The 16226-nt window shown below is 47.2% G+C and overlaps 3 protein-coding genes across 3 annotated transcripts; all 3 read right to left on the reverse strand.

Moving 5' to 3' along the window:
- Positions 1–3371: 3371 nt before the first annotated feature.
- On the reverse strand, positions 3372–3701 carry E1B28_011866 (uncharacterized protein; the record flags this gene model as incomplete). Its single annotated transcript, XM_043156924.1, has 1 exon — positions 3372–3701. One exon carries the CDS (start codon positions 3699–3701, stop codon positions 3372–3374), a length of 330 nt encoding a protein of 109 aa, XP_043006739.1.
- A 2639-nt stretch (positions 3702–6340) lies between these two features.
- Positions 6341–8084, reverse strand: E1B28_011867 (uncharacterized protein; the record flags this gene model as incomplete). The annotated part of the gene is made up of 4 exons (XM_043156925.1): positions 8046–8084; positions 7605–7986; positions 7472–7546; positions 6341–7419 (listed from the first exon to the last, which is right to left on the reverse strand). Exons 2-4 carry the CDS (start codon positions 7729–7731, stop codon positions 6341–6343), a joined length of 1281 nt encoding a protein of 426 aa, XP_043006740.1. The 5' UTR covers positions 7732–7986; positions 8046–8084.
- Positions 8085–12254: 4170 nt separating this feature from the next.
- E1B28_011868 (uncharacterized protein) lies at positions 12255–12628 on the reverse strand (the record flags this gene model as incomplete). Its single annotated transcript, XM_043156926.1, has 3 exons — positions 12255–12272; positions 12323–12394; positions 12452–12628. The coding sequence occupies 3 exons, from the start codon at positions 12626–12628 to the stop codon at positions 12255–12257; spliced, it is 267 nt and encodes an 88-aa protein (XP_043006741.1).
- Between the last annotated feature and the right edge of the window lie 3598 nt (positions 12629–16226).

Genomic DNA, 16226 nt, shown 5'->3' on the forward strand with positions numbered 1-16226 from the left:
CCAATTTGGCAGCCCACGTCACTGATATCAGCTCAGAACGTCCGCGGACCAGAAGCTCTTTTTAGGTAGCCGGAGTTTTTATCTTTTCATCAAACATTTAGCTTGTATTCTGTATCTTAGATCCTAGTAAGAAATTGTTTGGCTAGAGGAAAATGAATCAGAGGAAATTTCAGTATGTTTTAATACTGACCTATTTCAGTGAATTCGGATGGTCACACGTCACCGGCTCTCGGTTAGTCACTAGTCACAGGGGGTTCATGCGAAACCGCAAAGGACCGTGACCAAACCCTATGGTGACCCTGGCGGCCCGGGACCGAGTACTTCCGAAATTTTTGGGTCAGTCATAGGCTTGTGGCCACTTCATCCGGATTCAACGATTAAGTAGTATTGTACAACCCCAGAAAGTTGTAAAAAGTCCGAACCAGTCAGCGATGTTGATGGCCCCGAATACATGTGGCGCCAGTGTACATGTATGTTACAGAAGTAAAGAAAAAGAAGGTACTTCGTATGAATCGAACGTTTGACATCTGCAAATCTCGAATGTAAGTAATAAGAGCGGGTTCCCATTGATAACGGTGGGTTCTGAGAAGATAGATGAATTGATAGATTACGCAGCATGGCTCACCGGAGGCGGTACGGAGAGACAAAATAAGTCGCAAGGGTTGGAAATTCCCGTCGTCGTCGGTGTCACGATTCCCAAAACATGACGGAGTCCACGTCGCTGTCGCTGTCGACACTGGCAAATTCTTCCAGAACTCATCAAAGCAACTCGAAAGGGTGAATCTCTGACCACATATGCCGCCAATGTGGCCTAATAAGTTGCATCATGCTGCCATCTCGCAGCGAGTCCATGATTGATGTTGCCAGCCCTTCTTATGATCCAAAACCTCTCGCGTTTAACTATGGAAGAGGATGAAGGCTTTGGAGCAGGACACCCGGACCACCAATGACGTTGACCAACATCTTGACTCCCGGCCAGAGAGGACGGACCGGACCGGTATCTTCGAATTTGACTGAAACAGCCAATTTGGCAGCCCCTGTCACTGGTCTCAGAATGTCCGCGTGAACCGGGGTGACCAGGAGACCAGGAGACTAGAACAATAAGCTTTTTCATGTAAGGGTATGTTTATAATCGCAAATCATCGGACCTAACTTAGGCTTGGCGAGTTGTCGAGTTGTACCCCAAACGCCGTAGAAAGTCCAGCGATGCTGACAGCGCCCTCCTAAGATCCGAATACCCGAATACATGTGGTACGCCAGTGTATATACGTTACAGAAGTAAAGAAAAAGAAAAGTACTTCATACGAATTGAACATATAAGTTGAATCTTCCCCCTTCATGGCATTCACCATTTTCACTCCAACGGGTGTTGGAAGTTGTCCTTGGAGTTCGACAACTAATCCCATACTGTATGATCCTTCCACCTTTTTCCTAACCCATGATATAAGCCGGTTCCAGGTTTTCCCTCCTGTCAACACAGGATGCCACATTCCGACATAGCTCCCACCGATAAGCCTAAAATTCAATGCGAAATGCCAGATTGTACTTCCTCATACACGGTGTGGCGAAACCTAGAGTGTGAGTTTCTGTTTCAAATTCCCGGATTATCTTTTGTACATAGCACTTAACGAGACGTAGATCATCTCTGGAATCACCACTTTGGACACAAATTATTTAAGTGCAGTACGTGCGACGCTCGATTTACCACCCCGTCCGACCTTAGTCGACACAAGAGCACAACTAAACACAAGGCGAACGAGGACAGAGAAGCACAACAGTTTTTTGCACATTTTGAATAAGTGGTGGCGCCACGGCTGAAAATCTGGTGCCTTTCCCATCATCCTGGCGTCCTCGGTCGAAATGTGGTTAAATTTTAAAACACGCGCAAAATGTTTTTTTTAGCCCCTGATTTTCTCCATTAATTTATTTTAACATGAAACGACAAGGACTAAAATTTAAAATGTCGACGTGCCGGAGCTTCCATATAAGTATCACTTTTCGCCTTAAAAGGCCGAAACACTTCTTGCGGTCACTTTCCCCTCCTCCGACCGCCTCTGGGCCGTCGTCCATCCTCCCGAGCAAATGAGATCAATCATCTTTTACTACCTGGAACCCGATGCCGATTCTTCACATTCGAGGTTACTCAGGAAAATTGCCAGTAATTGATGGAGTACGGGATAACTTGTTCATAGAGCGTACTGGGCGTATTGCGTTGGGTGACTTTTTACGATGTATTCTGGTGGGAGTAAATAATTATAATCAAAAACAATCGTCGCCTATACTGCCTAGACCGTGCAGCACGGTGCTTGACGTCCACGCCGTGAGTACCCTCACCGGACTCGTCCATCAATTCGTTCTTACCACTGTCCATATGTAACCAGTGTACATCAGCCACGAGGACCGCTGAGAAGAGAGAAATCATTACCTTCCTGCAGACCAGTGATCTCAGGGAACGACAACGACAGCGACAAAGGCAACGCTGAAGAATCAATCAGTCTTTTCAATGATATGAAAGGGATTATTAACGGCGTACCTCAGATTCAAAGAACACCCAGGCGATATCTCCACTCAACAGGTGCAACAGTACGTATTGTGTGAACTTGCGTGCACAACCCAAAAGAAAGTTCTTGAACTTGTGTGCCCCCAATAGGAGGAATCGCAACTGGCTGCAACCCGAAAGGAAGTTGGGTAGAAAGATTGGATGGAGGTGCGGCGGACAGTATCGGAGAAGAATGCGACATGGAGATCTTCTGCCATCGATCTTCTGCCATCAATCACAGTACGTGAATACCTCGGGAGTGTCAAAGTTTTACGAGTATGACAGATTGAACTTGGTTTAAACGTGTGCGAGAGATGTGACATCTAGGTTGAGTTGAAACATCGGCCAATCGGACTGGGGGGAAAATCGAAGCCCACGTACTCGAGGTTTGTGCATCAACCAACCAAACTAGTACCACAGTAGCGTACCCATCTTACAACATATCTAAATATGGCTAATCCCAGCCTACTCGCAACCACGGCATAACGTCTTGATAGGCAATAGCTCTATGAACGCAACATCCAACATCTATCAGACATCCTTCATATCAATATTTTCATGCACTAACGACTTGCATCGCAACACGGTATCCGACTTTCCTTTCATCTCCGCAACCGTTCCCGAAGGTTCATCGATGGGGAAGCGAGGGTGCGCTGGAGTTTGCACCTCGGCCTAAGATTCCATCTCTTGTGGGCGAGATGAATGATCAACGGCAATGGGAGTGGAGTTTACGAATTCGCAATGTCGGACCCTCATGGTAATGGTGAGAGAACGAGGAATGTATGAGTTGACCGCGTGGCCACCACGTCACTAGTTGCTCTACCCCCGTCTATTAGAGTCTGGGACTCTTTCTTCTTCTCTGATCTTCTCGGATTGTCTCGTTCACGGGCTTCAAAAATCTAGGACATCGAGAATGATGAAAGCCGCATGCATTCTTTTCTGTTTGCACCAGATCCGACGTGGTACTGCTAGTATAGGCGTTGAAGAGGATGAACGAGGCCAATCCACCATAAGATTGGAGGGAGAAAACCAGAGAGACAGCTGCTGCGAGGTGCGGTTGGGAGCAAGCAGGCTGTGACGGTGGTAACACAAGGCCAAGCGACATCGTAAGACGTGGTGGAACGATTGAATGCAGATCTGGGTGACGGCGGTCATGAGGCATGGAATAGCGATCTCGTGGAAGTAGCAAGCAGGGATGAGCATATGGATTATGGTCTTGACATGGACATCCGCAGCGCTTAATGGTACAAGCGTCATGACTCGAATGTGAACAGGAAATCGGAGACGTCGAACTGCAAGCGGGATGGAGGAGAATGGGAACCTAGACATGTCTGAGGGAGGCAGGTCACTAAGGAAAGCAATAAAGGTGTCAATTCGTTAGTACGCTGAGGATTCAGAATGAACGTAACTAACCTCCCAAGCACTCCGAATTCTTCTCTTTCTCGTTTCTTTCCTCAGTTCTGCGTCTCCGACACATATGCCATCCCCTCTTCAGTATACTAACCACGGATCAACAAGCCTCCAAGCCTCCAAACCTTCAACATTCAACCTTCATGTCTTTCTTGCCCAATTCTTCGCCCTCTAGGCTCTAGCTGGCTGATATGTGTCTTCATCTTCAAGCAGAAACAATCTAAACTTGAGGTATTGGATGGAGGACGAACAGATTTCTAGGCATAATTAGCACCACGAAATTTACAATAGGACGCGAACGTACCGAAGAGCAGTGGTGAATTTGAGAGATATCCATGGGAATTCCATGTGTCTGACCGTCACCATTGAGGTGGGCGTTGTGGTTCAAGATGCAACCGTGGCTGTGTAGCGTTCCCCTCAGCGCAACCATCAACGACAACGACGTACACGCACGTTGCTCGAAAACTTTATTCCCACAAGTACCAATTCTCAAGCCAAACATCCTCGATTCCTCAAAGGACTTCGGTTTCGAGTAACAACCAAGCGCACATCGCTTTATGGAGGTCGACCCAGGTAAGGTGGAGAAAGCTTAAGCTTGTCCGTTCTCAGTCATCGAAAAGCTACATATTTGAGTTAGCTACTAATCAGGAAGACATGTCTACTGCAGGAATTCAATATTCAGTGATCCATACTCCACTTCCCATGGCCACTGTAACCCGCCAATCCTTCATAATACGATGACGGTGAGTTAGGCTCGACATTGCCCTGTAGCTTGACGCTGGTTCAACTTGGCCAATAACCACGATGCCGCCCTAGAACGGTGTTTATAATTTACAGGGTACGCGTGCTGGCAGGTGGCCACAAGACACGCGCATTTCGATTTATTCCCGCTGTCAGTGGCGACACCGCTCCTTTTCGCTAAAATTGAATGGGACGGATACCAGCGTGAGTCATTTTCACGGCCAAACACGTGTATAACGCACGTAAAAGCGGCCTACAGATCTCTACAGCATTCAAAAGAGAAGAGGCGTGTTTTTCCTCCTTAGCAGTCCGTGCTCTGCGCCACTGTCCCCCCTCTCCCCCCCCTAAGATGGCGCTGAAGAAGACATCGAGTGCCAAGTTGTTCGGTGCCTTCCAGCTTCCGGTGACCGATGTGAGCAACCGCAGGACGGACCTCTTCGACGCGGCAATGCGCTTCAAGCTGGCGCCTCATAATCCTTCTAACCAATGTGGTAGGTAACTCCCCCGTGTAGTACATTTCTCGACATTTTTCGCTAATTAGATCGATAGATGGGATGTGCCAACAGACTCCTTGTGCGTGTATTCATATTCAACGCTCGTATTCACGAGGTTTTATTACTAATTGAAATCTGAAGTCGTGGTCCTTCCTCTGTGTCCTGCTTTACTGGAGGAAACTGAAGAGGGAGGCTCGAGTTGCGAATGTGGTTCCAGCTCTACAGTACGGGAACGACGTCGCGCAATCTTGCCCTGGAGGGAAGATCTTCCTTCAAGTCACGACCTTGGACATGCAGCTGCTTCCTGTTCTTTGAGCGGGAAGAATCAGTTGGCAACTGACCCACCGGCTGATGTTGACGGAAAAAAAGGAGAAGGGTTTGATGTGGAACGCCAAAACGAGACAAAGCGGGGTTTAGCCAGAGATCGCATTGCAGGTCACACGAGTTGTTTGAATGAAGAACACGACTGTTATGATTCAGAAGTTGAGCCATTCCGTCACTGCGAGTTCCATCACATTCGGAGACGGCCTTATACGGATCACGAACCAGAAACAGGTACTGGGACCCCTTCTTGTTCTTCTTTCTACCGCTCGACACGTTGAGCTTTTCCATTCAATAGATAACAACTCTCACTCCAACGGTAAACCACGATACCACGGCTATCGAGCTCTACCAACTGCTGAATGTCACCGTTGCGATGTTTGGCAGGCCAACACATCGAAGTACGGACAACAGGAGGATCTAGTTGTACCCCAGCCACGGTCCTTGGAGTCGACGCGCGAGGCACGGGATTTGTTGAATTATCGGGCACCTTCTACTCGAATTATCAAGTCAAAAAACCCTTTCAATCCGTTTGTTAGGCGGATGTTGGAGAGTCAGAATGAGGCAATACGGGTGGAGTCCGGGCAACATTCAAAACCAACAGTGCAAGTCCCTTCTTATGGTCGACTGTTTGGTTGATAAGGAATGTTCCTCCGATCACTGTTCAGTGGTGTCCAGACTCACAGTTTCCGATTCATGAACCTAGTATGTTACGAGTATAATACAAATATGTCCATTGTCCCCGAGCCTCAATGATAATAAAATACACTTACTAAACAGGGCCGATCATAAACCCATAAAACAGAAGAGTCATATAATACAATATAATCTTGAACTAGTTGGAAGCGAAAGGATTTTTCCCAAAGCTTGAAGCGGACCTGATACTCGTGCTGGCGACGGTGTTGGTAGTGTGGTCCCGATTGGGGCGAAAGGGGTTGTACTTGGATTTCATCGTGGGTTGAATTTCAGCCACAAACCCCTTGTCCTGCGCCGCATGAGTATCGCTAGGATACTGAGATGAAAAGACCTGCTTGTGAGATTCGAAAAGAGAATTCGAATCATAAACCAGTCGCTCGTTCTTGTAGACTCGATCTTGAGAACGAGCAGTACTAGTAGCCGATTCGCGAATGTCGTAATCCACCGCAACGTTCCGCTCGTCCTTGCGAGGGCGTTTAGCATGATGGACGACATGGGGGGTTTCCTCTGGAAAGCGGGAGGAACGCACTCCTTCGAAGCGCTCATCGCTTGGATGAGGTAAAGGAGGAGGAGGAGCTACCCTAGCGCGAGTATCGACTAGCCTCTCAGATGAGAGCCGAGGAGTATAGGATTGTCGGGAAGGCGTGGATTCCTGGGGAACTGTGTTGTACCGCTCCAGATAGGGGTCTCGTATGGGGTGATGACTCGAGGCCGGTCGGTCATCAGAGTTCCGTTCGCTTAATAGAAGAGGTTGATATTGATCGTCGAACGCAGTGTTCGGACCATGCCTATCACGGTCAATGAATGTATATGGATAATCGGAAGGCCAGTCCGACGTGGAGCGCCCACTCCTGGCTTCTCGCGGACGATGGATAGAGGGAACTTCGTCAAAACGCGGTTGCGGGGCGGAAATATCATATTCGTAATGGTCATGACGGGGGTGAAGATCGTTATCCTGCAGGTCATCATCATAGTGACCTGTTACGTCTCTCGTACCCGTTTGAGGGTGCCACGGTCGCCCACAAGTGGGACAATTGTCCGTAGTTCGTGCTTTGTCCAGTTCAACCGAACGTGAATAAATATGCGATTGGTGTTGGGTAGAATGAGATTGATTGAATGCGGGAGGTGCACTTGAACTCGTCCCTATAGCAGGCTCGTGCTCCGTTCGAATTGGAGATTCCCATAGGCCTCCATCACTCTTCGAGGATGGGTAAGGCTCTGAAACGTCAAATAAGACAGGAGTATCGGAATAGAAAGATCTAGTACACACTATGTCGTTGCATGTTCCGCTCAGAGTCTTCCCTCCAAGGTCCTATTTCTACCTCTTGTCGTCTTCGCCCGCCATCTATTGAGCCAAAACTTTTCAGTCCGAGGAATCACGTCACAAGCAAATCGGAACTGACTGTTGAAAGCACGGTTATGTGAGCCCTGATTGTTCCTCGTAGTGGTGTTGTATGAATCGTTGATAGTAGTGTTGTGCTGAACTGGCGTAAAGGTGGGCCTAGTGATCTGCACTTGCCACGTTTCCATACAATGGGAACTCGCGGGTGAAGGGGGGCTTGTTTAAAGAGAGGAAAGGAACGAAGGAGGTAGTGAGATATACGTGGATTGTGAAAGAAGAGGGACATGATATCGGTGTCTTTCTATTGGGATAATAACAGCGGGTGCGTGTGCTGGCAATGAGGCTATCGTGAGGTGAATGCATTTAAAGCCAGGCAACAGCAAAGTGTAGGCTGCTTTTGGAATGTACTCGACACTCGTGCGAGTATCCTGTCACTGGCGGACCTGGGCAGTGTATTCTATTCGGTAACATGAGTACAGGATTATGAAATCAAAAAGCTCACCTATCGTTATGATTGAGCGAGCACGACTTTGAATTCAGCCGGTGGCGTTGAGAAAAAAGCAGAGCGGACCCCTCCGAAACCAATCATTCATGAAAAATGAGCGTTGAGCGCTAGCGTTGGCGACCGGTAAGTATAGTATATTTGTGGTCCGAGTACCGTTACACTACCGGCCCATCGTCACCCCGTATATATATACCTTCATTTTCGTGCAACTTGGACGTGCTGTTATTATTCCTGTACTAGTCAATACAACGAAATGGCGGTTTTAGAAGTACCGTGGTAAAATACAGTACCACCATTCTCTGAGATGGTTTTGGCATCTAGATTACTGCCGGTGAGATACCTGAACCTTCGATAGCTTCCCATGTGAACGGGGCAAAAAGTGTGTCCAGTATCAAGCGCATCGTGCCTAAAATTGGCAACACTCAGTATGTTATACAATGATGGCAGGCGACGTTGGATGCTCACCTTGTTGAGTGTACTCCGAATTCCCCGTTTGTACGGGATTAGCGCTCGATATGCTTGAGGATCCTGGACACAAAAGAAACAGATATGAATTGAAATCTAGAAGTAGTTTGAATAGGAGGTTTACCTCCAGTCTCATAGAACAGCAAATCAAGTGAAAAAGAGTCACCTAGTTCTTCGGGATCTGGGAGAAACAACATATAGGTAAGTGTGAGCATGAAAAAAAGGAGGGAATCATTGATTCACCTTCTACGTGATCACTATAAGTGTTCGACTCGCACTGGTCGAGAACCACTGTGTCGTAAATTAAGTACCAGTGATTAGATTATGAATTTGTTCGTAGCTCACATTCTGAGTCATCTTTGACCGTTGGCAAAGATGGTACGCCAGCGAGAACGTCATCCTGTCCTGTTCATAAATATTGCATTAATAGAGAATGTCGGATCCGCTAGTCAACTTACCTTCAACAATCTCCTGGAAGCGGTTCTCGGCAGGAATGACATCAAATATAGTATGGTACCCAAGAGATTGTGCGAAATCTGTGGTTTTGGGGTCGAACTTTCTCGCAATTTGGTGATCATGGATGTGTTTGTAGATCTTGGTAGGCCAGGATAATTGTTGGTAAGCTGCTCGGAGGGAGAGCTTGAAGGGAAGGCCAAGGTATTTGCACATTTCTGGCAAGAGTGGTGTTTGGCCAGTTGGATCGAACGACCAATGATAAACGGCACGAGCGGAGGGATGGGTAACGAAATAAATGGATGTATGTAGTAACTGGCGTCGTTGCCGTTTGCGTTTGGATTTCTGAAGTGTGCCTGTGAGCACGAGGTAAGGGTAGCAGAACTCTGACGACTTTAGCTTGGAATCAGCATTTTCAACAAATACTCACTGTAAGTAGAAAGGTCCTCGTCGAATGGGATATTTTGAGCGTGAAAAACACTCGAGGCTTGTGTGAGCCAAGCGATTGATTCACCAATAGATTCTACTTCTATCTTGCGCCGATCGTCTGTGAGACGGAACCTAAAACTAGATCAGTTAATGAAGGTGAATTCGATAGAGGATCACCTTGTTGCTCCATCTCGCATCTCTCGCTTTCCATCGAGACAGCCTTTTAAATTCCACCACCGTACATTCTTCGTGAAAGCGATCGTCGAGTTTGTCAAACTCGAAATGATGCGAGTGTGGTTGAGTGGGATATCGTGCAGTATTTCAAAATGACTAGTATAAGTAAGCGTATAAAGAAACGCCCGATCGTCTTGCTTGCTAGCGAAATATCGAATGATGATATCTTCTTTCAGGAATTCCACATTGGAAGAAGCCATCGCACCGAGGTCTTCTTCTGGCCAATCCCAACATTTTGGCCCAATTGGTCCGCGACAGAATCTTCCTTGTGTAGGATCCATCCACAGCTCATTTCTTGCACAACCCAAGCTTCTCTGTATCATTGATTGATTGGTCAACACGAGCTATCAAGGCTACATTGTCCACTCACTCTCAGTAACTCCATGTAGCACAGCTCCACCCATCCCATCCGACGTTCCATATGTGCCACAGGTACAAGCTCTAAAAGTTCATTATCAACGAGAGTTCAGAATCCGGCGAATGGATATATACCTCCACAGAATATCAAAGAAGGAACTGCCGACTTGTTGTAACCAAAAAGTGGGACATCCCTGCCAAAAAAGTTCACGTAGCACAATGGAAAGAATTCATAGCGTACATACCTGAGAAAATCCTTTGAACATCGCGAAAAATCACGCCTCCATTCCTGTCAAAATCAAATCATTATGAATTTTCTCGGGACATACCAACGCTCCACGCCTACCTTCATCGCATTCCGCCCGTGGTACGTCTTCACAGTAAACTTCTTCTGTCCAAACGATCCAGTGATATTGAGCTCTGCATGATAAACAGCCGCCTCTGTGTCGTCCTTCCCATTTGAACACAGATTCCAGGAATAACAGACTCCGTCCTTGGTTTTGTATATATCGCCCCGCTTGATTTCGGTGAACTGGGAGCGTGTCATGAGTAACCAGTCGTATATACCGAATTATTAATACATACCTCGGAAAGTTCTGGTAGACTCTTGTCAACCCTCCTCTCCTCGCGTCGTGTCGCCGTCGTGTAGTAGTTATACTGATACTGATCTCTTCCGACGCTCGAGATGTTGCTGTTCCCGACGTTGACTTTGGATGCACCGGTAAAGACCTCCATCATAGAACGATTCGAGTCTGACATTGAGGGATGGGAGCGGAAAACAATCTAGGGAGGCGCCGGACGGGGAAATAATGGGGGAAAAGGTGGTAATGGTACCGGTAGAAGGGCAGGAAGGCACATGTATATGCTGTATATATCGACGCATGACCGACAAAAATAAATGATCTTCATCGCCTCAACACTGCTTGGGGAGATATCGCGGCCTGAGACGTCTAACTCGGTTGCATTTTTCCCATAAGCTGAACGTCAGGACTAAGGTATATTTGACCTAGGCCTGGCTCGATCTCGGTGAACTGAATGACGAACTTCAGAATCTAATCGAGGTTTAGAACGGAAGGGATACGCACCTCGGGATTGAACCTCTAGTCCGACTTAATCTTGTCCATCATACGGTAGTGATTGATCTCATCCCCATCCCTCAAGACATCCGTCAAGACCTTGATTATCTGATTGTGAATGGAAGCCCAAGAATCAGTCCACGCCCTCGACGACTGTCCATCGCAAGACTGAAAGTGAATCATTAATAGAGCGGCAAGTCTGAGAAAAAGATATATGAAATTGGCGCATGGAAACTTGCACGTTAAACTGAGCAACTTACCCAAAACTTACCAGTAATAAACCGTCAAAATGTCGCGAACAACAAACAATTCGGCCAAAGCGAGTCCTTCAAAGCTGATGTTCGAACATATATCGACTGCAACTAAGACTCTCGTTGAAAAGGGAGGGCGTGCAACTGCAGGCAAAGGTGAAACGAGAAAGGCGCCTCTCGCCACGTGATTGCTTTCACTTGGCCACGTTCCACGGACTCCGTGCCAAAAGTCCGTCATCAAGCGTCAAGGGACACGGAAGATCTCTGCATTGATCCAACCTCGCTCGTAAAGTAGACGAGTTGATTCGAGTTTTCCCTGTTTGATGAATGGAGATAGATTCTTCCAAGATTCTTCCGCAACGGATATCTTGATTCTTCGAAATCTGACCAGCCTGAGGTCACCAGATGGGATGAAGAAACCGGCAATCGAGGAATCATTACATCGAGTTCGACACCTGCCACCTGAACCGTGAAGCTAGCAGGATAGTAGCAAAGATGTGGGTCCAGGACAAGTCTGGAATGATGTACCCGAGAATGGATGGAGTTTAATGAGCGGATATCTGAGTCGGGGGTGAAAGGAAGCATCGGAATCGTCAAAGTGTGTTTCCAAATAGGGAGATATTCCGGGTCGGCCAGGAGGAGGACAAATTCACTTGGGTTGGTGTCCAAAGCCAGTACACGACGAGTCACCCATCGAGGATGATCTATTGAAGGGTGTCATTCAAGGGGTTCGGTTACGAGGAGATACCCATCCAATCAGTCTGAGGTATCGGGCGGTTGATCTTTTTCAAGCAGAAAACGAGAACGCACTGGTACAGTAGAAGTGAAGCTGCCCATCCCTCCTAACGCCAAAAATTCTAAACCAGCTGTGACATTCGATTTCCGAGTCTGAGGAGGATTACCATCAGAGGGGAAAGCAAATGGATCCTGATTCAACACGCTCATCGCAAGCTATCGCTCTGTTCGAGTATCGTCAGGTCAAGTACCACAATAGTCAATGAAGACATACCTCTTCACCAGTTAGACAAACCAAGAGCCAAGAGCGCACCAGCGAGAAGTAGTAGGGCGTTGAAGATCTTGCCTATGGATTCTGGGTCTGTAAAAATAGCGCCTTTTTATTGATTTGCTCGTACGTCACCTGTTGGTTTTTGATAGCGACATCATGGGACAATATGGGTGAGAGCAGAATGATTTCGTGGAAGGTGGTCGTCCCAGGATCATGAGTGACTTTTAATTTGTGGAGGAATAACGAGTACGTCGATATCAAGAATCGATGTTCTGAAACCATTTTTTTAGAAGCACGTGAATCTGTCATGGAAAATAGAGTGAAAATGTTCGGATTGTGACCCGTCGTCGTTGCTGATGTTAGCGCTGAGGGGAATGCTACACAGCCACATTGTATCTTGAACCACAACGCCCACATCGACGTGACAGCCAGGCACATTGACTTCCCCATGGATTTCTCTCAAAGTCACCATTGCTCTTGGGTACGTTCGCGTCCTACTGTAAATTTCGTGGCGCTTATTATGCCTAGAATTCTGTTCGTCCCCCAACAATACAACAAGTTTAGTTTGTTTCCGCTTGAAGATGAAGACGGGTTCTCTCGAAAGGAAGACACATGCCAGCCAGCTAGAGGGCGAAGAATTAGGCAACTACCTGCAAATGATGAAGTGCGAAGGTTTGGAGACTTGTTCTCTGATAGAGAGGATGGCATATGTGTCGGAGACGCAGAAGGGGAAGAAACAAGAAAGAAAAGGACAACGTGTGCCTGGTTCGTGACGTTCATTCTCCTGCGTATCTAAAAACCAACGAAGTTCACACCTTTATTACTTTCCTTAGTTACCTGCAGACATGGATAGTTTCCCATTCGCCTCCATCTCACTCGCAGTTCGAGGTCTGCGATTCCCTCATCACGCTCGAGTCATTACGCTTGTACCGTTAAGGGTGTCCCATACATCCATATGCTCAAGTGCTCATCCCTTGTCGCTACTAGTCACGACCTAGCAGCCATCAAGATCGCTATTCCCTTCGTCATGACCATTACCCAGATCCACATTGAACCGTTCAACCACCCGGTACGATGTCGCCTGACAGTGTGCCACCGCCATCACCGCCTGCCTGCTCTTAACTGCACCTCGCAGCTGATGATAGCAGCTCTGTGCTGTTGTCACTCGATCCTACTCGTGGATTGGCATCGTTTCCTTCCCCATTCATCCTCTTTAACACCTTATATCATCCACTCGTGTCTCCACAACCGCAAAATCTCCCGGCAGTACCACGTCAGATATGGCGCCAGACGGAAAAGAAAGCGTGCGGCTTCCGCTGTTCTCGATGGCCTAGATTTTCGACATTGAAACCCTTGAACGAGACAATCGGAAAGAGGAAAGTGGACTAGTAGATGGGGGTGGAGCATTTAATGACGTGAAGGCCACGCGGCCAACTCAAAAATTCTCGTTCTCTTACCACCGCCATGAGGTCCGGCATTGCGAGCGTATGGCTCCACTCCCATTGCCTTTGACCATTCATCTCACCGACAAGAGATGGAATCGTAGGCGATATACTCTGGGGAACGGTTTCGGAGCCGAAAGGGAAGTCGGATATAGTGTTGCGATGCAAGTCATTAGGACATGAAAGGATTGAATTGAAGGATATCGATGCTGGGTGTTGCATTCGTTCCGAGTATGTTTCCTCTTTCAGTTATCGACCCTTAGTGTTTGACTGATTACCTGAACAGAAACCGACGGTATTCTTGACAGGTGATAGAGCTATTGCTATCAGACGTTATGCCGCAGTTGTAGCCGGGATAATCCATGTTGAGATGTGTTGTGAGATGGGTACGCTACTGGGGTTAGTTTGGTTGGTTCATGCACAGAACTCGAGTACGTGGGCTTCGATTTTCCCTCCCAGTCCGATTGGCCGACGCTTCAACCCACCTAGATGTTACCTTTCTCGCACACGTTCGAGATCTCTTCATTTCTCAAGTTCCACGGTAGACTGTACATTTACCTCAAGATTGGCAGCCCCAGAACTCGCCTATTAACCCGATTCCAATCCGTCACAAACACTAGTCACGACTCCTCCCAAAACGTTGACACTCCCGGTTTCCTGCCAGAACTATTCACGTACTGTGATCGATGGCAGAAGATCAATGACAGACGCAACTTATGATTTTCTTCCACGATACTATTCGCTGCACCTCCTACACATCGTAACTTGTTCAACTCCTTCTACCACTTCCACATCTGGCCTCCTTTGAAACGGACCCGACTCCCTTTTGGATCGCAGCTAGTTGCGATTCCTATTGAGGGCACGCAAGTTCACACCATACGAATTGTTGCGTCTGATCGCCCGGGTGTTGTTCGAATCTGAGGTATGCCGTCTATAGTACCTTTCGTATCGTTGGAAGGACACTGATTGACCCTTTAGCGCTGCCTTGGTGGTTGTCATTACCTGAACCTGAGATCACTGGTCGTCTGCGAGAAGGTAATGTCTTCTCTCTCTTCTTATTGCCTGCTTCGTGGCTGATGTACATTACAAATGGACAGTGCTAGAACGAACTGATGGACGAGGCTAGTGAGGGTACTCACGGGAATGCTGGAGATGAGGGCGAGCGTAAGGACGAAAGGGACGTGGACGTCAAGCTCTGTTCTTCACGTCCTAGGTAATATAGACTCGATTGTTTTGGTTATACTTATAAAGAGAGAACTGTGTTTTAACCACATTCAACCGAGGAATCCGTACTCTGCTTAGGCTTCTCACAAATGACGAGGACGATTGCATTAGTCCAACTTTGTCTCCGACATCCTGATAGTGGGAAAGGCATGGGATTTTCAGCCGCCACCACTTAGTTAAAATTTCCGAAAAGCCGTTGTATTTCTCTGTCCCTCGTTCGTCCTGCGTTTAGTTGTACTCTTGTGTTGGCTAAGGTCGGACGGGGTGGCAGATATCGCACACAATTGTCATAAATAAGTTGTGTCCAACTTAGTGGTGATTCCAGAGATGGACCTACGTCTCGTTAAATATTTACGAAAAATAATTAGGCAATTTGAAACGGAAACCCCATTGTCACCCCGTATACATATCTTCATTTTCGCGCAACGCGCTGTTTTCATTCCTGTAAGCCAATACAATTGAACGGGGCAAAAAGTCTGCGCAGTATCGAGCGCATCGTGCCTAAAAATGGCAACACTCGGTACGTTATCCCATGGCAGGCGACGTTGGATGCTCACCTTGTCGAGTGTACTCCGAATTCCTTGTTTGCAAGGGATTAGCATCACTCGCGCTCGAAATGTTTGAGGATCCTGGACACAAAAGAAACAGATTATGAATGGAAATCTAGAAGTTGTTTAAATCAGAGCTTTACCTTCGGTCTCATAGAACAGCGAATCAAGCGAGAAAGAGTCATCTAGTTCTTTGGGATCTGGGAGAAACACCATGTAGGTAAGTGTGAACATGAAAAAAGGAAGGAATCATTGATTCACCTTCTACGTGATCACTGTTCGACTTGGAGTCGAGAACCACTGTGTTGGTAAAATAAGTACCAGTGATTAGATTACGAACTTGTTCGTAGCTCACATTCTGAGTCATCTCTGACCATCGCCAAAGATGGTACACCAGCGGGAACTTCATGTTGTCCTGTTCATTGAAATTAAGAGAGAACGTCGGATCTGCTAGTCAACTTACCTTCAACAATCTCGTGGAAACAGTTCTCGGCAGGAACGACATTAAATATAGGGTACCCTTGAGACTGTGCGAAATCCGTGGTTTTGGGGTCAAACTTTCCCGCAATTTGGTAATCATGGATATATTTGTAGACCTTGGTAGGCCAGAATACTTGGAAGGGAGTTACTGTGAGGGATAGCTTGAAGGGAAGGCCGAGGTACTTGCACATTCCCGGCGAGAGCAGTGTTTGG

Source organism: Marasmius oreades, chromosome 7 (assembly GCF_018924745.1).
Source record: "Marasmius oreades isolate 03SP1 chromosome 7, whole genome shotgun sequence".
Lineage (NCBI taxonomy): Eukaryota > Fungi > Basidiomycota > Agaricomycetes > Agaricales > Marasmiaceae > Marasmius > Marasmius oreades.